The sequence below is a fragment of the Aspergillus ruber genome (assembly GCF_000600275.1).
Source record: "Aspergillus ruber CBS 135680 unplaced genomic scaffold scaffold00021, whole genome shotgun sequence".
In the NCBI taxonomy this organism is placed as follows: domain Eukaryota; kingdom Fungi; phylum Ascomycota; class Eurotiomycetes; order Eurotiales; family Aspergillaceae; genus Aspergillus; species Aspergillus ruber.
In genome coordinates, this window is record NW_024467317.1 from 7430 (window position 1) to 26585 (window position 19156).

General features: G+C 48.0%; 8 protein-coding genes and 1 non-coding gene across 9 annotated transcripts; 4 read left to right on the forward strand and 5 right to left on the reverse strand.

Moving 5' to 3' along the window:
- Window positions 1–1485: 1485 nt before the first annotated feature.
- EURHEDRAFT_516679 (FAD-dependent oxidoreductase) lies at window positions 1486–3327 on the reverse strand (the record flags this gene model as incomplete). Its single annotated transcript, XM_040786500.1, has 5 exons — window positions 1486–1524; window positions 1800–2153; window positions 2205–2575; window positions 2652–2923; window positions 3029–3327. 5 exons carry the CDS (start codon window positions 3325–3327, stop codon window positions 1486–1488), a joined length of 1335 nt encoding a protein of 444 aa, XP_040637083.1.
- A 228-nt stretch (window positions 3328–3555) lies between these two features.
- Window positions 3556–4211, forward strand: EURHEDRAFT_516680 (uncharacterized protein; the record flags this gene model as incomplete). The annotated part of the gene is made up of 3 exons (XM_040786501.1): window positions 3556–3778; window positions 3896–4145; window positions 4178–4211. The coding sequence occupies 3 exons, from the start codon at window positions 3556–3558 to the stop codon at window positions 4209–4211; spliced, it is 507 nt and encodes a 168-aa protein (XP_040637084.1).
- Window positions 4212–4939: 728 nt separating this feature from the next.
- On the forward strand, window positions 4940–5797 carry EURHEDRAFT_460211 (uncharacterized protein; the record flags this gene model as incomplete). The annotated part of the gene is made up of 1 exon (XM_040784632.1): window positions 4940–5797. A coding segment is annotated over one exon (858 nt), but the record flags the coding sequence as incomplete, so codon positions are not given.
- Window positions 5798–6021: 224 nt separating this feature from the next.
- Window positions 6022–7869, reverse strand: EURHEDRAFT_414200 (glutathione synthase). The gene is made up of 2 exons (XM_040782356.1): window positions 7458–7869; window positions 6022–7376 (listed from the first exon to the last, which is right to left on the reverse strand). Exons 1-2 carry the CDS (start codon window positions 7757–7759, stop codon window positions 6146–6148), a joined length of 1533 nt encoding a protein of 510 aa, XP_040637086.1. The 5' UTR covers window positions 7760–7869; the 3' UTR covers window positions 6022–6145.
- A 982-nt stretch (window positions 7870–8851) lies between these two features.
- On the forward strand, window positions 8852–10421 carry EURHEDRAFT_404177 (putative SNF2 family helicase/ATPase; the record flags this gene model as incomplete). The annotated part of the gene is made up of 2 exons (XM_040780290.1): window positions 8852–9649; window positions 9672–10421. The coding sequence occupies 2 exons, from the start codon at window positions 8852–8854 to the stop codon at window positions 10419–10421; spliced, it is 1548 nt and encodes a 515-aa protein (XP_040637087.1).
- Window positions 10422–10924: 503 nt separating this feature from the next.
- On the reverse strand, window positions 10925–11012 carry EURHEDRAFT_t111. The gene has a single exon. It is a non-coding gene; the product is annotated as a tRNA-Asp (tRNA).
- Window positions 11013–11127: 115 nt separating this feature from the next.
- On the reverse strand, window positions 11128–14152 carry EURHEDRAFT_482412 (DEAD/DEAH box helicase). Its single transcript, XM_040785520.1, has 4 exons — window positions 13862–14152; window positions 13628–13815; window positions 12310–13571; window positions 11128–12253 (listed from the first exon to the last, which is right to left on the reverse strand). The coding sequence occupies exons 1-4, from the start codon at window positions 14121–14123 to the stop codon at window positions 11275–11277; spliced, it is 2691 nt and encodes an 896-aa protein (XP_040637088.1). The 5' UTR covers window positions 14124–14152; the 3' UTR covers window positions 11128–11274.
- A 177-nt stretch (window positions 14153–14329) lies between these two features.
- Window positions 14330–16313, forward strand: EURHEDRAFT_414203 (wax synthase family protein). The gene has a single exon (XM_040782357.1). The coding sequence runs from the start codon at window positions 14554–14556 to the stop codon at window positions 16207–16209; it is 1656 nt and encodes a 551-aa protein (XP_040637089.1). The 5' UTR covers window positions 14330–14553; the 3' UTR covers window positions 16210–16313.
- On the reverse strand, window positions 16307–18732 carry EURHEDRAFT_503993 (uncharacterized protein; the record flags this gene model as incomplete). Its single annotated transcript, XM_040785805.1, has 2 exons — window positions 16307–18343; window positions 18400–18732. 2 exons carry the CDS (start codon window positions 18730–18732, stop codon window positions 16307–16309), a joined length of 2370 nt encoding a protein of 789 aa, XP_040637090.1.
- Between the last annotated feature and the right edge of the window lie 424 nt (window positions 18733–19156).

A 19156-nucleotide genomic window follows, 5' to 3' on the forward strand; every position in this document is an offset into this window, starting at 1 on the left:
CAGGATGACCTGCGAGTCAGATTATTGGATGAGATTCATCAACAGCCATCAACTGCGCATCCAGGGAAGACAAAGACCAAGCAGCTCCTGAAGGAACGCTATTACTGGGAAAATTGGAGCCGTGATGTGGAACGCTATGTGGATAATTGTATGACATGCAAGAGGACCAACACTAGACGTGACAGGCCCCCGGGTCTCCTAAAGCCACTGCCAGTTCCAGATAGACCTTGGAAGCACCTGTCAATGGACTTCTGCTCCTTCCCAAAGGATAGGAGAGGGTACAACAGCATCTTCGTGATCGTGGACCGTTTCAGTAAACGGTACATCTCACTGCCCTGTTACAAAACAACTGGAGCAGAGGACATGGCGAAGCTATTTATCGAGCACATCTACCGATGGAAAGGCCTTCCGGACACTATAGTCTCCGACCGGGGAGGTCAATTTGTCTCTGAGTTTTGGAAAGCAATGTGCAACGTGCTGTGTGTGAAGCTGAAGCTCTCAACTGCTGACCACCCACAAACAGATGGACAAACAGAGAACGCGAACCAAATAATTGAACAACACCTACGTCCATTTGTAAATCACTACCAGAATGATTGGTCAGAAAAGCTCCCTATGATGGACTTCGCTGGCGCATTGTTAGTGGGTGAGTCCACTGAGACTTCTCCCTTTCTCATTGACAGTGGTTACACCCCCAGAACGTCTTTTGACTGGACGTCAAAACTTAATGGAACAGTCACAGAGACAAATGCTCAGCAAAGACTACAACAATTAAAAGAGACATGGGACTGGGTGCAAGAACAAATCCGCACTACCCAGGCACATCAACAACGGAATGCAAACCGTTCCAGGCGGGAAGTGGATTTCGATGTAGATGACATGATAATGGTATCAACAAAGAATTGGAACACAGGCCGCCCGAGCAAGAAGCTTGATCATCAGTGGGCGGGCCCCTTCCAGATCCTTGCAAAGGAGGGGAAATATCTTCGGACAGAAAATAGGATTCCAGGACATTCATGGTGCCGCGGTGGGATCCATCTGGGTGGTAGAAGGCATTAATATTGAATCGATCTTTGGGACTTTAGTGGCTACATTTCGAGGGTTGACGAGTAGATCCCAGAGTTTGGATAAGGAGGATGAAGAGCCAGGAATCTGCATCCGGTGCCGACGATGGCGATTGGTTCTGTAGTCATCTTGCCTTCTTGGTATAAATAAAGCTCACTGGAGGCTAATTGAAAGAATCAGTAATGGATTTATTGGGAAAAAGGGCAGATTACGTGGGATGAAAGTAGTCATAAATGTATGTGGATAGCCGCATACTTGGTATTAGGGCTTGCCGCTTTGTGTTAGGGTCATACGATGACAAAAAATCAGGTAGACACACCCCGGCACATGCATTGCGAATAATTTCTTCTTTCTACGAGCCGTGTATTCATGTTCTATGACTAATAGACATCTTGTCTTGTCAATACGTGGTGCCTTGGCTCAACTGGCGCCAACTATGCTGACCGCATGGCCTGTCCCCTTGAGATTGTAGTTACATTGCAGCCTATAAAGTAATCTACTGTAATTCTTACACCAAAGAGAGGTAGCTAGTCAGATCTTGTGCTTAGAGTGCAGAATAAATTTAGTCAATGAATCATCCAAATGCACCCACATGCTTAGAAAGGCTTAAACCAGAAAGAAGCTCCAAGCGCCATGAGCACCGACCCAATTACCACTGTCGACCTCTGGGCCCAATTCCACGTCGACTGCTTTCCACCAGCTGCTGCTTCCATCGCTGCCCTTGCTATAGCCACCTTCCCAATAGGCTTGGCAGGCAGAGGAAGATAGTCGATGGCCACACTATCCGAAAACAACCACGCCAGATACGGAACGACACCCCACGCAGTCCTGGGATAGATGTAGCGTCCGTAAAAGGTGTTTGCCCATCCTTGCCGCGAATGCATTCTTGTTAAGAAATAAGAACCCTGGTTAATGGTGTTGATGTGTGCGAAGTGTTTCTTGGCGACTTCTCCGAGGGCGTTCGAAACTTCTGACTCGGAGGGCTTTTTTGTCTGTTGGCCTTTCTTAGCTATCTTGTATAGTGCATTGGCCAATCCGGCTGCTTGTTCCATGGCTGTGTTTGCGCCTTGAGCTAGGTTGGGGGTCATCTGATTGTCACTGTTAGCATTGCCATGCATAAAATACTTGGTAGCGGATACCTTGTTGACGCTGTCGCCTATGCATATAATACGTCCGTAGTTCCATTGTTGTACGATTCCCTCTTCGAGACTGATGATGTCAAACTGCTCCCTCCGATTCCAAAGATCGCAGAATTTGATATCTCTCCAGATTGGCACATCCTGCAGTGCCTCGCAGAACCTGACCGCATCGTCCTGGGTGAAACGCGGTCTGTCGGGCCAAACATACTTCTTGTCAAGCTTTTGCACAAGCAACCAACCAACAGAGCCGTCCTTGCCACCAAAGAGGAAGATAACCGAGCCATCAATGAAGCGGAAAATCTGTTCGCCGCGTTCAATACCGGTGTTCCCAACGGAGATTCCGAGGACAGCAGCGTATTCTGTAACCAGACCTGTAAACACCCACAAGCGTCAATTTGGTCCATTCTGCAATCTTAGCGCTTATTTACACCGCCAGGCAACACTTACTGGTCTTATCTGCAGGGGGGATGAACCCGGGTTTCTCACTGTTGGCTATGCGCCAGACTTCGGAACGAGTCACGCTGTGGACTCCGTCTGTGCCCACTGCCGTGTCACCATGATAGGCGGACCCATCGGCAGTCCAGACTGAAATCCCGGAGTTGGTGTGGCCGATTCTCACGACTTTCCTCTTCATTAAAATTTTGGAATGGTCTTTCAGACTGCTGTAGAGGATGTGCAATAGCTCTTGCCGACGAATGACAGTCATGGGCACGCCGAATCTGTTGTGTCGAGCGATCGGTCTAATTTTAGCAACACAGTTTTTGATGCATTGTGAGGTGACACAGTGTTCTGAGGGAAAAGAAAGAAGAAGCAAAGAGACATACCTTTTATGCAGCCGATCCGGCCAATGATCACTGAATCCGAAACCGTCTGGAAAGCCTGTATGACAGACAGTGATTGTCTCTCCAGCGGCGGCTACGGTTTCATGGAGACCAAGCTGGGACAGGACTTGAGCTCCATTGGGCTGGACGGAGAGAAAGCCTCCAAGAGAGACATGATCGACGTTTTCATGTTTCTCGAGCACGAGGTAGTCGATTCCGGCCTTGTCCAAGCAATGAGCCAGCGTCAGGCCTGCCACCGAAGCACCCACGATTATCACCCGGAAAGAAGATGATTCTGTCATGATTACGGAGGCGTGTGGAGCTAACCGTGTTTTGGACATTGGACCAGGGGGAAAGGCTTCTTTAGTATGTCGAAGCTGACGTGGGACAAAAAACCTTTCAACTGGCTATCAGGTGACAGAGATTCTGGATTATAACCAGGCCATTTTCGTGTTGTTCAGAATCTGATACACGTCCATTCTCTTATTTTGTGTTCCTTTGTTTACCTATCTTGTCTTAAGGATTACACAATGCTCAGCAGAATCAACGCCCACTTGCTTACCGGTGCCAATCTATACACGCGCGGCCTCCTCCGGGTATACGATGCTACCATCCACACCATCAATGGCAACTACTTGTGGAAATTTTCGACAAAGTCCGTATTAATTCCATTTTTCCATGCCAACTCAAGTCCCAGACATATGGACGTGGGCGTGGGTGCAGGATATTCTCCATATAACCGTCATAAGCAGGGTAACCAGTGGCCAAAACAATTAACCCTAGTCGACATCAACAAGGACTGCCTCAAGAGCGCTTCCAAGCGCATTGGGCTACCTGACTGAACCAATTCTGTCGTGGCCAACGTGTTAGACAATTCGTTAACTCTACCCGGTGTCGAACACAGACAATTCGATTCTATATCTCTCATGTACGTATTTCATTGTCTTCCCTGCTCGCCTATAGAGAAAGGCCGAATCTTCACCAACTTGAAATCGTATTTATCGAGTCAAGGCACGCTCTCTGGCGCTACTATATTAGGGTGCGGTACGAGCCAGCATTGGCTAAGTCGGTTATATATAAAGTTGTATAACTGGGCTTGTGTGTTTCATAACAAGGACAGGTGTAAAGCAAGATTTTCTACGTGTGCTGGAGAAAGAGTTCGAGGAGGTTTGGTACCATGTTGTAGGGGGTTTTTTTGATCTTTCAAGCGCGGAAGCCTATAGCAGAGAAGAAGTAATTGCTTTGATGAAAGATAAAAAAGAACTCGGGTTTCAAAAACTACAGATCTATGAATATCTCCGAAGGCTCTCTTACAGTGTTGACACAAGTCATTCAGAGGTGACTCGATGTGCTATTCTCACATCCTTGTGCATATTGAAAGATATCAAAGAAAGAGAACAGTCAAAGCTTTTAACTCGAAGCTCCATAACTTATACTCAAGGTTCGGTCATTGTTTATTCTTTTAGCAACGGCAAATATAAGGCATTTTGATATTTCTTTGTCCATACAAGGGCATATCCCGCTGATTTGTGTCCAATCAGTGACAAAACAAGGTAAATTGTTTGCTACTGCTGCTATACAGGACATAGCTATGTTCCGAATAATGGGATATTCCCGGATTTGATACTGTCGAAGAGCTTTGTTTAATAACAATATTGGGAACTGCAAGAGAAGCATAAATACTGCCATCTCTCTACGATAAATTTAGCTATCCAGTTCTCTACCATAGTGTCTTCAGCATACTTACAAAAAGCCAGCATCCTAACGCTACAATAACAGTCAACACTGAAAAACAAGACGAAATGAATCCTTCGTTGATCAGAAATACCATCCCTTGTCCTCGTGAGTATACCCGTCCCCCAGCTCCTTAACCTAAAGTAATATACTAACAAGTTTTTAACAGACACTACAACCCCGGACCAATACCACACATGCGAGCACTCCCACCACTCATCCTACAGCGCCACAGACTTACCTCCCATCCTGTTCGCCCTCGAGCAGAAAGAGATCGGTTACCTGGGCGAAGTCGAAGACCTCATTGAAAACGGCACCAAAGTCCTCGATTGGGAAGGTAAACCTATTCGCGACTTCCCGTTCCTCCCCCGGTATATTTCCATCGACGTCCCGGGGTGGTTGCTCGAATACTGGTCCCGAACTGACTCCCGGCTCACATACAAGGATATCAGATCGCGTATGACGGCCCCAATCCCCAAGGAAAGAACTTCAGAGAATACTCTGAACATGCGCAGAGAACGCGAGGCCCGCGGTCCACTAACTCTCTCCTGTTGGAGCAGGCGTCGCAACCCACTCACCCGCATGGAAGTCGGTCGTGTCGAGCACCGCTCCGTCGACGAGATCTCCTACAACACGACCATGAAAGTCCTGCACAACTCTCTCGGTCGGCCTGTTGCTCTGCGTAAGCGCGGCCTTATCCGTACTGAGAACGGTCTCGTCTACACAACTCGCAACCAACCGATTTATGCGCTCAACACGTTCTTGGAACCAGGTGAGACGTCCCATACTCTCGGTGATCGATTGAAACAGACTTTCAACCTGTACAATCAACTCGCAGTCAAGGCGCAGGAATTGAACTGTCGCTCTTGGCAGCTTTTGCCGGCCAATGAGTTTCCAAAGCAGTGGAGTGAGTCGAAGGACTCGAAGGAGAAGGAGGCGAAGTCTTTCGCGAAGCATACCTTTGCTTGGTATAAAGAGGGTGGTCGAGGTAACTTTTCTTTATTTCTCGTTTTCCGTTTCCTTCGTTGTGGGAATTGATGCTAATTATTCCATAGCCGTCGAAGACAGCCCTGCAGCCGAAACAGCCTTGGTGAGACGGATTGAACTTGGCCAGATCCATGTCAACCAGGGTTAGACGATGACCGATCCTTACCAAGATGAGAATGTACAATTATTACCGGTGCTAACTGCTTCTTTATTTTTATTTTAGGGCTATGGAGGTTTTATGAAGGCGTTATAGAGGTTGGTTTACTGGTGGTGGTGGATATTCGAGCTGTTCTAACAGACTGCAGTGACTCTTGATGATTCAAGTGTAATACTGATTCAAGTGTAATACTAATGTAGTGTACTGGTTTAATGGTTAATCTATTTAAATGCAAAGGGTACCTAAAACAAAACAATGCTGTCTAAACTAGAAAATCCAGTCGCGACTCCTCCCTCATTAACATCCTTTGCCTTGGTCCTCAGTAAATACCCTCCTTGCTCATTGCAAAGGACATTTCCTCCCTCCTGATCCCACAAAATAGTCCCGTAGATGCCTAACTCGCTAATGACATTGTCCCCAAGAACCTCACCATCGCTCCGTAAAGCAACGTTCTTGGCACTGGCAGGGGGGTGGATCAGCTCCATCAAAATCCATCGTTTCCAGTCCGATTCGGGAATCGAACGCAGGAAATCAGGGATATCGGTCTTGTAAATGTTATTACCGCCGCCCTCGCGCTGTGGCTTCAGGACATGGTTCGCTGCTGTTTCTGGGTTGAGAGCAAGCTCCCGGCCCCGCCCGCTGGAGGAAAGGTCGTACTGAGGGGCAAATGTTGCACGGAGCCTTGAAATCGTGTCCGGATCCGTGCCAGCCAGGAACTTAGCAAGGTGGTCGGGGCCAGTAGTTTCGGCTAGAACCTGTTGTACGATTTTGCTTCCACTCAGTTGGTTTAGAACTGTGGGACATTTGATTGCGGCTGAACGCTCGAGGTGTGTCCGGGCCTCCCAGTCACGCTCGGATTTGTATTCGCTCGGGGCGTAGAAACACCGCAGATACGCTGTTGTCACCTCGTATTGTGTACCGGGGGATTGGGGTGGGTGGTATATCAAGGGGCGAGCTGAATTGGAGCTAGGAATTGACGTCTGATTCAGAATTTCAGTGCTCTGGAGTCGGAAAACAGGCACCTTGTGCACTCTGGTGAGCTGCTGCAGAAGTGCTAATTGGTCAAAAAGATTCCGCTCGTCCTCCTGTACAAGGAACAGAATGCACAATGGAAGAGCCGGCGCGGACTTGGACGGGCCATAGCTCTTGTGCGCTACCGCCAGGCCCGCGGATAGCGTCTCGATAGCCGTGTTTTCCGGGGGTACTGACGAATCGAGCAAAGGATGAGGTGGATACCCAGGAGTACGCAGAAGCTCCGTGTGTAGCGACGTCACGCGCGAAGATAACCCACCGAAAGATGATGAAATGGTGTTGAATTCCACCTGCTTCAAAGACGCACTCGCATTGGAGGGAATGTTGGCCATGTAATCGGACCGATAAAGACCAAGGGACAATTTTTGGGCATATCCTTCTTTCTGCACCGCAAGATGGACCTTCCACAGATGCGAGATAAAGTCGTCCACGTCAATGAGACTACGGAGGATGTGATCTTAGTTGGCATTCCACGTATATACAAGCCGGAATTTCTAAAATAAACAATCGCACGTGTCTTACTCTTCCATGATCTTCCCCAGCCATGCTTCATCACATGTTATGGCCGCATAGAGCTGGTTATAGACAGTCTGCAATGCTCTCGCCTCCTCGAAACAGGATCTCGGAAATGGACTCGGAAACAGCGTCACCGGAGCATTTGTTGCCAGGACTCCCTTAGGATCTGTCTCCCTGGGCACGAAGCTTTGCTGAGGACGAACTGTCAGGCCATTCTGAATTGCCCAGTCCTTGATTGTCGTCACCAAATATGCCTCCTGGGCGGGGTCCAGCTGCGGCGGGTAGCTCGAATAGACGGTATTATCCATGTCTGCCTAGAACTTGAGTATTAATAGATAGCTGACAGCAATACCTTCACTCCAATGATCCAGTCTCAATCGCCGAAACGAGCCTTCTCATCGGTATCAAGGACGGTCTTCTCGACATGAGCGGGGTCAAACGTGATGCTTGGAAGATGACTAATAAGCTCGCATTGGGTGTTGCAATACCGCCTCAGGCACCGCCTTCCCTTAATGGCAAAATTATCAATATCATCGCATCCACCGTGACTTTTCTCGACGCCCTCGCGTTATCGTTGTCGCTGCGCGTCATGCTACCGTCTAGTCTTTTGGTGAGGTAGCATCGTTAGCACACCCTTTCCCTTTTTATCATTTTTTCTTTGTTGTTCTGTCTTTATTACTGGTATTTTAGTTCCATAACCGTTACTCCGGTGTTACCCCTCGGCGTTTATATTCTTATATGACAACATTTCTACCTTACCATTTATTTCTTGACCTATGGTCTTTTCAGTTTTTCAATTTTTTTTTATTTTTATTTTTATTTTTATTTTTTTTTTAAAAAGAAGAAAAGAAAAGAAAAAGAAAAGAAATGCGGATTTGAGTGCTTGTTCCTTGGGATAACATCATAGTCCTAGTATTGGAATATAATGGCAAGCAAAACTTACTTTGGCAGGCCAAGCGCTAACCTTTCAGATTTACTAGGATAATGACAACTGACGACAGGGATCCGCTCGACTGGACGCTCGATGAGGTAGTCGAATTTCTCTGTCATAATCCCCAGGCGCCATGGTCCAACTCAGTCGTGAGGATTCGCCCGGGCCCTATCGCATTCGAAGCCGCGCTACGAGACAATTTCATCACGGGAGAAGTCCTCTTGCATGATATCGATCTGAAAGTCTTACATGATGACTTGGGAATGAAAGCTTTTGGGCACCGATCGTCGGTTACCAGGGCAATACACTATCTTCGGAAAAGATCTTTTAAGTATCAGAGTACCCAGGAGAAATCAAAGCTTCGGTCTGAAGATAGCCGTGATGTCTCCTCGGTTGTCTCTTACCTGGATCAAATGTCTATTCCTTATGTTGGAACTCCTCAACGCGAGTTTCCTCCAACCCCCACATGATGACACCTCCAGTTTCTGGACTCGGTGTTTTGAGAGTAAAACAAGCAGAGCATCCCCCTCCTTCACGCAGAGAAAGCTTTAGAAATAGGAAACGCAGTGAACTTGCAACTGACGGTGACAGCGAGGGTTGTGTTCACGAGTCTGCCGTCGTCGATGGCGAATGCCGTAAGCGACGGAGGATAGAACCCTTGTTGCAAGGCCAGGAAATCATCCGAAAGAATGACAGCTCCAAGCCTGAAGATGGGTGGGAGGACAAGGAGTGGTATATGGGCCCACACAAAGTCCAATCCTCTCAGCTGTTTTATCCGTTCAGTTCTGAGGACAGTGATCAAACCTTTGTCATGCTTGGCCCAAAGTTTCCTACAGCTCGGCGTCTTTTCGTGAACAAGTCCCTTAACTATTTTTACAAACAGCATCCCATTAAACTACCTTGTGAGAAGGGAAAGGAACAATGGGCCGTCATACCCTATAGAGCGTGGGGCGAAGAGATGCGGAGATGTTTCACGTTATATACTTCGAGAAATGGCAAAGTCATTGTTAGCCAGGAGAACACGGACAAATGGCCGTTGCTTCGTAAATCACAGGATCCAGCAGAGGGCCTGAGCCCATCTGTTCCGTTTGCTTATCTCCTCCAGAAGTACCCCGTTGAAAAAGATGTTCCAGACGAAGTTTGCCCAGTATACGGTGAGTCTAGCTCTAAAGGCGAGTACGATGAGGATACATGGCAAGAGATAGATGATGAGGAACGAGATACTAAACACGGAAGACCATTCAACCCAGTCTGGGAAGAACAGGCGGTGAGACGTGTTTACCGTTTAGGTCAACAAAAGCCTGTGTTTGTCTACAGGTTCATTTCTGGTGGCACCTTCGAAGAAAAAATTCTTCGGGAAAGCGATCTTCAAGAGCCACCTGGCTAATCGCGTGGTCGACAAGAAGGACCCAGTCCGCTGGGCAAACAAATCCGTAGGGGAATACCTTAAACCAGCGGGTTCCGTTCCTCAGAAGGATCTCACCGAATTCATGGGCAAGGATCCCCTTGTTCTCGACAAGATTATCGAGAGCGACAACGGACCTGGGAGAATAATTCGAAATATCACTTTTACGGAAACCTTACAAAGAGAAGACAACGACAATCTCACTGAGGAAGAAAAGCAAGGCGTCCAGATGCATCCAAGCGACGAACGTCTTCGACGCACAGATCCCCGTGCATATCAAGCCTTGATGACCCAAAGAGAATCAAAACGGCAGGCAAAACAAGCAGCTTTGTTGGCGGCCAAAGCTCAGGTTCAAGCGAACCAACCGAACCAATATCACTTCGATCAGAAGGGGACCGCACATCCGAGCCTGCCACATCATCCTCATCTGCCGCAGCTGTCGCACAATGTTGGCCCGCGTCCTTTGCCGCCGGACACAAGCATCTCTCGACCAGCTCCGACCTCTCCTGCAAATAGTAGCAGTTTTTTTTCCTACACCGTCATCACATGCGCATTCACGGACTTCCGGCAATACCACAACTTCAACCGCAGGGTCTACTCCGCAACAACGCCCACCGCCACCATCGAACGCTGACATGTCTCAAGGTCTGAATCCACTATCGGTTGCATCAAATCAATCTGGAAAGAACGATGATGCAGCAAGCACCAAAATTCGTGCAATGTCGATTGATGGTGCCGATTCTGAGGATGAGCAGACTTTCGGAAGCCCACCAGAAAGGCCTGCGATTAACAACAATGCAGAACCGACCAAAATAAAGGAGACCAATTGCAACACTCAGTGAACTCTTTATTTGATCCTTCAGGCGAAAATTTGTTTTGTTCTTTTCGATTCTTTTTTCTCTTTTCTTTTGTGAACAGCCCTATATTCTTGTCAAATCACTTATCCATTTTCCTTCTCACGCCAGTTAAATATATTGTTACGATTTATGACTCAAGCGTCATGTTTTATGGGTATATATACGTTTAAATGCTTTCCGACAGCAAGAATCTCAATCCTACTCCATACGTATCTTAATGGCAAAAATAATGTAGGGAAAAAGAGGTGGGAAATGGATTGAAGAAAAATCAAAAAAAGGACTCCCCGACTGGGAATCGAACCCAGGTCTCCCGCGCTTGCAGTTGTTAAGCTGACAAGCGGAAATCATGACCACTAGACCATCGAGGACTTATTGAATCATGAGAATCATAGTAGATACCAGGAGTTGACAGACCATATCAATCGCAAGTTTTTTGAGATTGAGAAACAAAGGCAAGAGGTGAATACGAATTTTGATAATCTTGACGTGAATAACGAAAGCTATTGGCATTTCATAGACCATCCAGGGTCCGACTCATCAACAAATTAACAACAGGGCTCGTAATACATATTAACATGAAATGAAGATAGGCAAGAAAGTAAGCAAAATGGGACCTAGATGAAGGAGAAATTATGCAAGAAGCTGCTCAAGCTCAGCAATCCTAGTAGCCCTGTCCTCGCCCTTCTTCTTTTTAGCCGTCTCCCGGAATGTATCAAGCATCAGCTTCCGCTTCTCCTCCTGTCTGTCCAACACGCGATCCTCGATACTCTCTTCCATGATAAGACGCCAGACGCTCGTCTCACGCGTCTGGCCCAAGCGGTAAACACGATCCACAGCCTGGTCCTCGATGGCTGGAGCCCACCAGCTGTCTGCGAGAATGGCCTGGTTAGCAGCGACTAGGTTTAATCCAACGCTGCAGACGCTCAAACTGGCGAGAAGAACTTTGCAGTTGGGATCGTTGGAGAAGGTGCGCGTTGACTGGTCGCGCTTGATGGAGTCCATTCTGCCGTCGATACGAGCAAATCCGATTCCGTTTGCTCTGAGATGCGGTTCGACAATGTCCAGGAAAGATGTCCACTGACTGAAAACTACTGTTCTGGTATCAGGGACCTGTCCCTGTGCTGTTAGGATTTTAATGAGTGCTTCGATTTTACTGCTGGGATCGTCCGGGGCCCCGACGGCGGAGTCTGCATCTTCGCCCAACTCAGCCGCAGGGGAGACCAGGGTGGACGCGTCCTTGATTTCGGAACGACACATAGGACATTTATGCTGCCTTTCGACGACTTTCTCGATGCAGCAGCGGTCAAAAGCATGACCGCAAGCGGTGATTATAGGCTGTTCCAAAATCTCAAGGCAAATAGCGCATGTCTCCTGGCTCTCAATCCGAACCTGCAGCATATCCTGGAGCGCTTTGATGTTCTCAGGGGTCAATGGGATGACCTTATGCTTGTCCAGAAGACTAGTCAGTTTGTCGACACGATTTTTGCATAGCGTCCAATGGTTGCAAACTTGACGCAGGCGGAGAATGACTTCCAGTACATGCGAGTAGGTAGACTCTTTGGTTTGTTCCTTGGCCTTGAAATTTAAGAGCACACCTCTCGCTTCGGATCTGTCATCTTGTAAATATGCGTTAGTTGATAACATGAGGAATTTTTGAATACATACAAGAACATATCGTACTTCTCTTTCTCGTGGGCATGGAATTTAACACGGAAAACACGAGAAGTGAGGGGAGGCAGGCGCAGATTGATGAAGTTCATATCCTTCCGACGCCGCAAACAAATAGTAGCCATGAGTGCTTGGAGAAGTAAACGCGCGTCAGGGTCTTCGCGCGAAAGGGGCCGGATCAAAGTACTGTTGAAAACCGCCACATCTTCTAGACCGCCGGAGAGTCTAAGGAAGCGAACTTGTGAGTATAAATCTTTCAATGTGTTTATAATCGGCGTTCCGGTCAATGTCCAGCGAGAGCCCGATCGCAGATTGCAAGCGGCCAGAGCACCTTTAGACCGTGGGTTGCGGATTGTGTGACCCTCATCAAGAACAGCACGGCGCCAGTAGACCGAGAAAATACCACTTTTTGGTGATACATCAGAATTTTCATTGTATTCCATGGCCAGGGCGCCGTAACTCGTGATAACCACATCATACTCGCTGAGGTTCGCAGCCTCCTTCTTGCCAGCGCCATGGTAAATCAGCACTCGCGGAGTATGCTCTTTCTTGGTATGGAGCTCAATTTGGTTCTTCCAATTGCTCATCACACTCACAGGAGATATAATCAAGGTGGATGCGGATGATTCTGGGGTCTTGGGCTGAGAGTTAGCCATAATCAAAGAAATTATCTGAATAGTCTTTCCCAAGCCCATATCGTCGGCCAATATACCACCACTAGCCAACGGAGGTACTGTAGACGTAGTATAGTTAGTGGCGATATTCGTGAAATAGTTTCCCTTCCTCTTCCAAAGCTGTTCTACAGTGTCAGACCCAGGTGAAGGCAGAACCGGTAATTCTTTGCTGATCATCCAAGCCAATCCTTGACGCTGGTAGTGAAGAAGTTCAGTCGCCAAAGCTGTGGGGCTTTCAGCCATTGGCATGTTTGCCAGATCCGATTCATTGAGACCGAATTCCTCAACGACTTTGTTGACATCCCGAGGGTTGAAGATTATACTCTGGTTGACGAGCATGTCCATGCTCTCACCAGGTCTGCCTTTGCTTTTGAGCTCCTGCTGGAGTTGTTTTCGCCGCTGTTTGTCTTCCTCTCGCTCTGTCCTTTTCACCTCAGTCACGGGAAGCCTGTCACGTTCCATTCTCAATTGCAGCTCCTGTCTTTTAGAAGTATCGCTCGTTCCGAATAAGCTCAAAGAAATTGGGCAATCATAAGCCCCTTTGATTCCAGTCAACAAGCCCTCAACAAGAAGCTCCCTGGCGTCCTAGATGAAGCAGTTAACGGAATATATACCAGTGTCGTTTGAGAAGACTATCTTACCATATATGTGGCTAGCTTTGCTGCAACTTTACGCCCGATATGGCCAACTTGGTCACCCATAACATTCTTGACTTGAATGGCATTCCGATCATAGGGATTATTGGGTTCTCGCAGTAGAAGCACTCGCTCGCCAATCGTGGCCTGGCCATTGTAGAAGCGGACACCAACAATCTTAGTAGGCATATGACCTAATTTAAATTAGTTTCTTTCGAGTTGCCCACTTTGAATACATACCATAGAGCATATAAGCGTTGGTATAGTCAATATCCTGGCTTCCTTGAACTAAATCCGTCGCCTCATCATCTTCCCCTTCCTGTGCATCCTGTGTAAAGGACTGCGAAAGCTGAAACGAGGGCATAACCTGTACTTCATCGTCCAGGCTTAAGACTGGTTGCTCACGAGCGATACGGCTGGCTTTCTGAGCGCGCGCATATCTATCATCATCGCCAGTCAGATCAACATGTTCGATATCACGCTTTCCAATAGTCAGCACCATGACTGCTTACGCCCACTGCAAGAAGTGACAGATCTTGAAGAAAGTTCTACTTTTCTTTTCGCGACGCCAATGTGATCAGTATAAGCGCCACCGGATCGGGATTAGCGCGGTTGCGGTGCGTATCGCGCTAAAACGCGATATCATGTGATTATTCAACGCCATACCTGATTTGCTAAGAGAAGACGTCACCGCATATTGCCATCGCCAACGAGAAAATGTACAAAACACTGGTTTATTCATCTTATTATACTGTGAATCGTCGGTTTTTTTTCTATTCCTTGCTTGAGTGTGATTGAAATGTTATTTATAGCTGTGCGACTTTCGGTTTGAGAACTCAACGTCATGCTTGGATGTCTCGCTACACATATATAAAGTGAAAAGTATCCCGGCATCCAAGGCGCAAATACTCCGAATATATCAGCTATCCCTGATGAGCCATACGAACCCTGTATCCTACAATACACTCGCTCAGCGCTTCCATGACCGATTGGACACGTTAACCGAACATGGCGATACCAAGCCCTTCTTCCTGTGGCATATGCTTGTACTGTTTGGTCTTCCGCTATCGGCATTGCTTGTGCTCCATTATGATGGCTCAAGATTTATACGGAGATCAATTTTCGCTTTGATTCTCGGTGTGGCGTTTGATTTGATCAAATACAGACGGTCACAGCTGGGTGCGAATGGCTATATGCTGGGTGTGCTGACGACATACTGGGTTATCTGGTGCGCAACACTGCTTATATTCAATGATGTGGAGAAGAAATTCAAACGGATTGAGAGACGAACTGCTCCAGCAAATGTGGGACCTGAAGATTCTGGGTTTATCGATATGGACAAGGATGGTGATGTAGACAGCTGCGATGTACAAACCAGTGGCTCCGACGGTGGCCCGACCCCGACATATAACCCAGGGCCCAATAATGATTCTGCAAAGAGACAGGGATATGGAGAGCCTAAGAGTCAGAAAGAAGTGCTTATATGGCAGGCATATCCCCAGTCCTTTCTACACCGTCTCAATTGGGCATTCGACCTATTGAGCAACATGAGAGGCCCTCAATGGAACTGGCGCGTTTCTACCATGGGACCGCTCCCGGCATCTGTTAACGCTCAATTAAACCCAGGGAAGCGGGATACCTCACGGGAACTGAACGACTCTGAAGTCCTGGATGCTAGGACCCGCCTGAAGATTGCATTTGCATCCTTTGTGAAGTCGTACCTCCTCTTAGATTTCGTCAAAGTCCTCATGATGCGAGACCCTTATTTTATAGGCATGGCGTCACCTGGTATACCACCGCCATTTCCGTTCAACTATCTTAGCGACATCCCAAGCGGCATCACTTTATACCGTCATATGTTGACAGGATATGGCGTTTATATTGCCCTGAGTTATGGAACCTCGTTCGGTCCACCGATATTCCTTGGACTATCTGTTGCCTTTCCGAACTTTGCACGGGCTATAACATCCGTCCCTCTCGACGCTCCTTGGCTCTACACGGATACCTTTGGCCCATTCTTCAAATCTGCGCTGGAACACGGTCTTGCTGGATGCTGGGGCCGATGGTGGCATCAACTATTCCGTGTCGGATTCACGAATGCAGGTCGTTGGATTTTATCTCTATTACCACAACGACTAGCGACAAATAACAATATCCGGCGCGCTGTCATCGCATTCGTCGCATTTTCTCTTAGTGGACTCCTTCATGCTTTTGGGAGTTATACCCAACTGGGAGATACGAGGCCACTCGGCCCGTTTATGTTCTTTATCCTACAGGCCGTTGGCATCACTATCGAAGATACATTCAAGAGGATCATCTTGCCATCCGTGCTTCCATACAAGTTACCCCGATGGCTACGTTGGACCGGGAACGCCTTGTTCGTGTACTTTTGGCTTACGACTACGGGAGGATATGCTGCGGATGACTTTGCAAGGGGTGGTATGTGGACTACTGAGCCTATACCTGTTAGTCCAATTCGTGGATTAGACCTGGGTGTTCAAGGAGAGGGGTGGTGGTGTTGGAAGGAGCCATGGTTTCGGCGGATTAGGGGTGAACAGTGGTGGGAGAGTGGGCTGCAGGTTCTATGAAATGTGAAGATACGCCTTTTGATATAGCATATAGACAGAATATAGAACTTGTTGTTTATAACGCTTTTGATATATAAATTTTTATTTGCAAATATATTTACCCATCCATCTCTTCATCATCATCATCATCAGTGTCTGGCTCCATGTTCAAGGTTGGCATTTCATCATCACTTTCCTCTGTCTCATTTGCAGCAGATATCTTCACGGGGGTAGTCGCGGGTACCGGCTTTGGGAAAGGAGCTGCAGTCTGCACAGATTGAGGCGTTGACGTAGTTGTCACCGAGGACTGTTCCACAGGGATAGCGGCCGTGCCTGTGAAAGTAGCCGGTGATTCTTTCGCCAAGGATGGTTTGGTTGGGGCAGCGATGGTATCATCTTCGAAGCGTGCTCGTTTGACTTGTGCGTCTTCTTTCTTTTCTGCGGGTTGTGCCACGGGAGCCTGGGGAGTGGGCTCCTCGTAGACTCGTTTGTTCAGAGAGGGTGCGGGCGTGGATGTCTGGAAAGTTTCAACGCTTGTTGTCTGGGACGAAAGGGCCGCAGATGGGGGAGACGTTCTGAGGAAACCGGTGCTCTGAGTGGTAGGCTGATACGCAGACACAGACATATCTTCATCCTCGTCTTCGTCCTCATCAACGACAACATTGCCGTTCAGATCAGGTGTGCTCATCAACACGGGCATCCTGGGTCTAATCAAACCCTCCACCTCCATCTCGTCCGCGTAGCTTCGGGCCAAAAATGGTATGATGCTGGACCCTGCTCCGCGGCCTCTCGCGGCAGGAAGTGGGTTCAAAACACTGGAAATCATGGCGTTCTTGTCCGCTGTCAGGATGATTTTACGGTCAATTTCACCCCGTAGGGAGGGCACGAGAAGCTCCGTCGGGACATATGTGAGAATGATGGGGAGCAGTTCTGATGCAGCGCGCTTGAGTTCAGGGAACAAAGGACCCTGCTTGACTTGGCGGACTTGTTTTCCGGAATTCAAGAACGAGTCTGCGTTCACGGCGACTTGGTTGGCCTTTGACTTCCCCTTTGCATCGGTAGATGATCCTGCAGAGGGATTTGTATCATCGGCTGGCGGCAGGAGGTCAACGCAGCAAGTTTGGAATAGATCCGTCAGGGAAGAAACAGCCTGCTTCGTCATGGATGGGCCCACGATTGGCAGCAAAGAACGGACCAGGTTATACATAGACACACGAACCTTCCTGCTGAACTTCTCGGCGCGGAAGACCCAAGTTGCTTGCTCAAGGATTGTCTGCGCAACGGACATGGTGCCGGTCTCCAGGGCATTCATAGCACTCACGAGGAGCTTCATACAGGCAGCGTGAATGCGAGGAAGCTCTGTCCACAGACTTTCTCTCTCTTCCCGACTGATTTGTGAGTTAGCCTGAACACCCCCACTTTCGTTTGGCACGATGACCGATGTCAGGCGTGATGTCAAATCCAAAATCTGGCCCACAGGGATAGAAACTGCTGAAGCTGTAGGTGTCGAGAAGAAAGTAGATAGAAGTCGCAAAAGCGCAAGTATCCTATCAACACCAGAGTGGATCCCACGCCATCCAGACAACCCCAAGGGGTCTGGTCCATCATCGCCTACCTCCTGAGTGTAATCTTGCGGTGCTGCAGCTTGTCGCAAATTCGGATCCACGGATTCCCACTGTTCGATGATACTTCTGAAGACGTAGTCTGATGTTCTATGGATGGACGAGATTGTCAACAAGTTCGCATTCCTCCATTCATCTCCGGCAGCGTTCTTCGGCGCGCAGTTGTGCAGAGAAATGAATAATCGCTGCGCAAGTTCCATCACTGGTTTGGGGTATGTAGGTGAGGTAGAGCCAATGATCGCCTGAAGCAAGCTGTGAATTTGCGCAGAGAATGGACGGAAAGTTGTTGGATGTCTCGCAATCAGCTCCAAGATCACATGCAGGGCAATTTCTAGGAATGGTGTGCTGGGTCGCAACTTTCTGATCGGTTCGGAGGATGGCTTAACGGACACAAGATTCAGAATGGATGTGATGAAACCCGGGAGCGACGGGGTCGTAATCTCGCGAACAAGCGTAGGGTATTGGTAAGTAAGGTGAAATATGCGCGTCAATGTAATAATGCACATCTTCTTCGTGGTGACGGGGTCCTGTTTCTAGAACCAAGTCAGCATCAACCGCACTCTCAGCCAATCTCCATGTCAAGACCTACCGCCAAAATTGCAATCAGACTGCGCACCAAAGGTTCGCATCCACGGAGAACCTCCCATTGTCCAGCTTCCACAGTCGCTTTCACCAGCACAACACCAGTCCATCGGCCTTCGAAGCTCCTGTCCTGCAACAGACTCCCGAGACGAGTCTTGAGCTTATGAATCTGAATCGCATTGTCAGAATCAGACTTTCCAGTCTTCTGGTTCTGAGGCGCAGACAAAAGCTCTCCGCAGTCGCTTAGTGATGTCGCCAAAAATGAAGCAATTGGAGGTAATTGTTGAACGGGCGTAGTGGTCAAGCGATGCGTGACCGCGCGCAAAGACATTGTCGCCATTATATCGTGAGGGGCGATGGTTGTTGCCTTGCTCAATGGCTGTTGTAACAAGAAAGTAAGCAATCAATTGTCTCCTTGTATTTCCCTCTGTCTGGCTAAGGGCTCGCAAAAAAAAAAAAAAAAAAAAAAAAAAAAAAAAAAAAAAAAAAAAAAAAAGGTAGAATAATTTTTGGCAGAAGCTCGGACCACACGACCACATGTGAACCTGCCATCGGTAATACCGATACGATACAGTACGATACGATAAACTGGGCGGTGAACTTAGTCATCCCCTCCCCTGGCCGCGGCAATCAGCGAGAGTTGGACATTGAAATAGTGAAGCCTCATTGAAAGCAATCTGAATATTAACGGTCCTTGAGCCTTGGATGGGCATGCTTGGGATAGATGTTTTCTTCTTCACCATCCCAACCTCCAGAGTCTTATT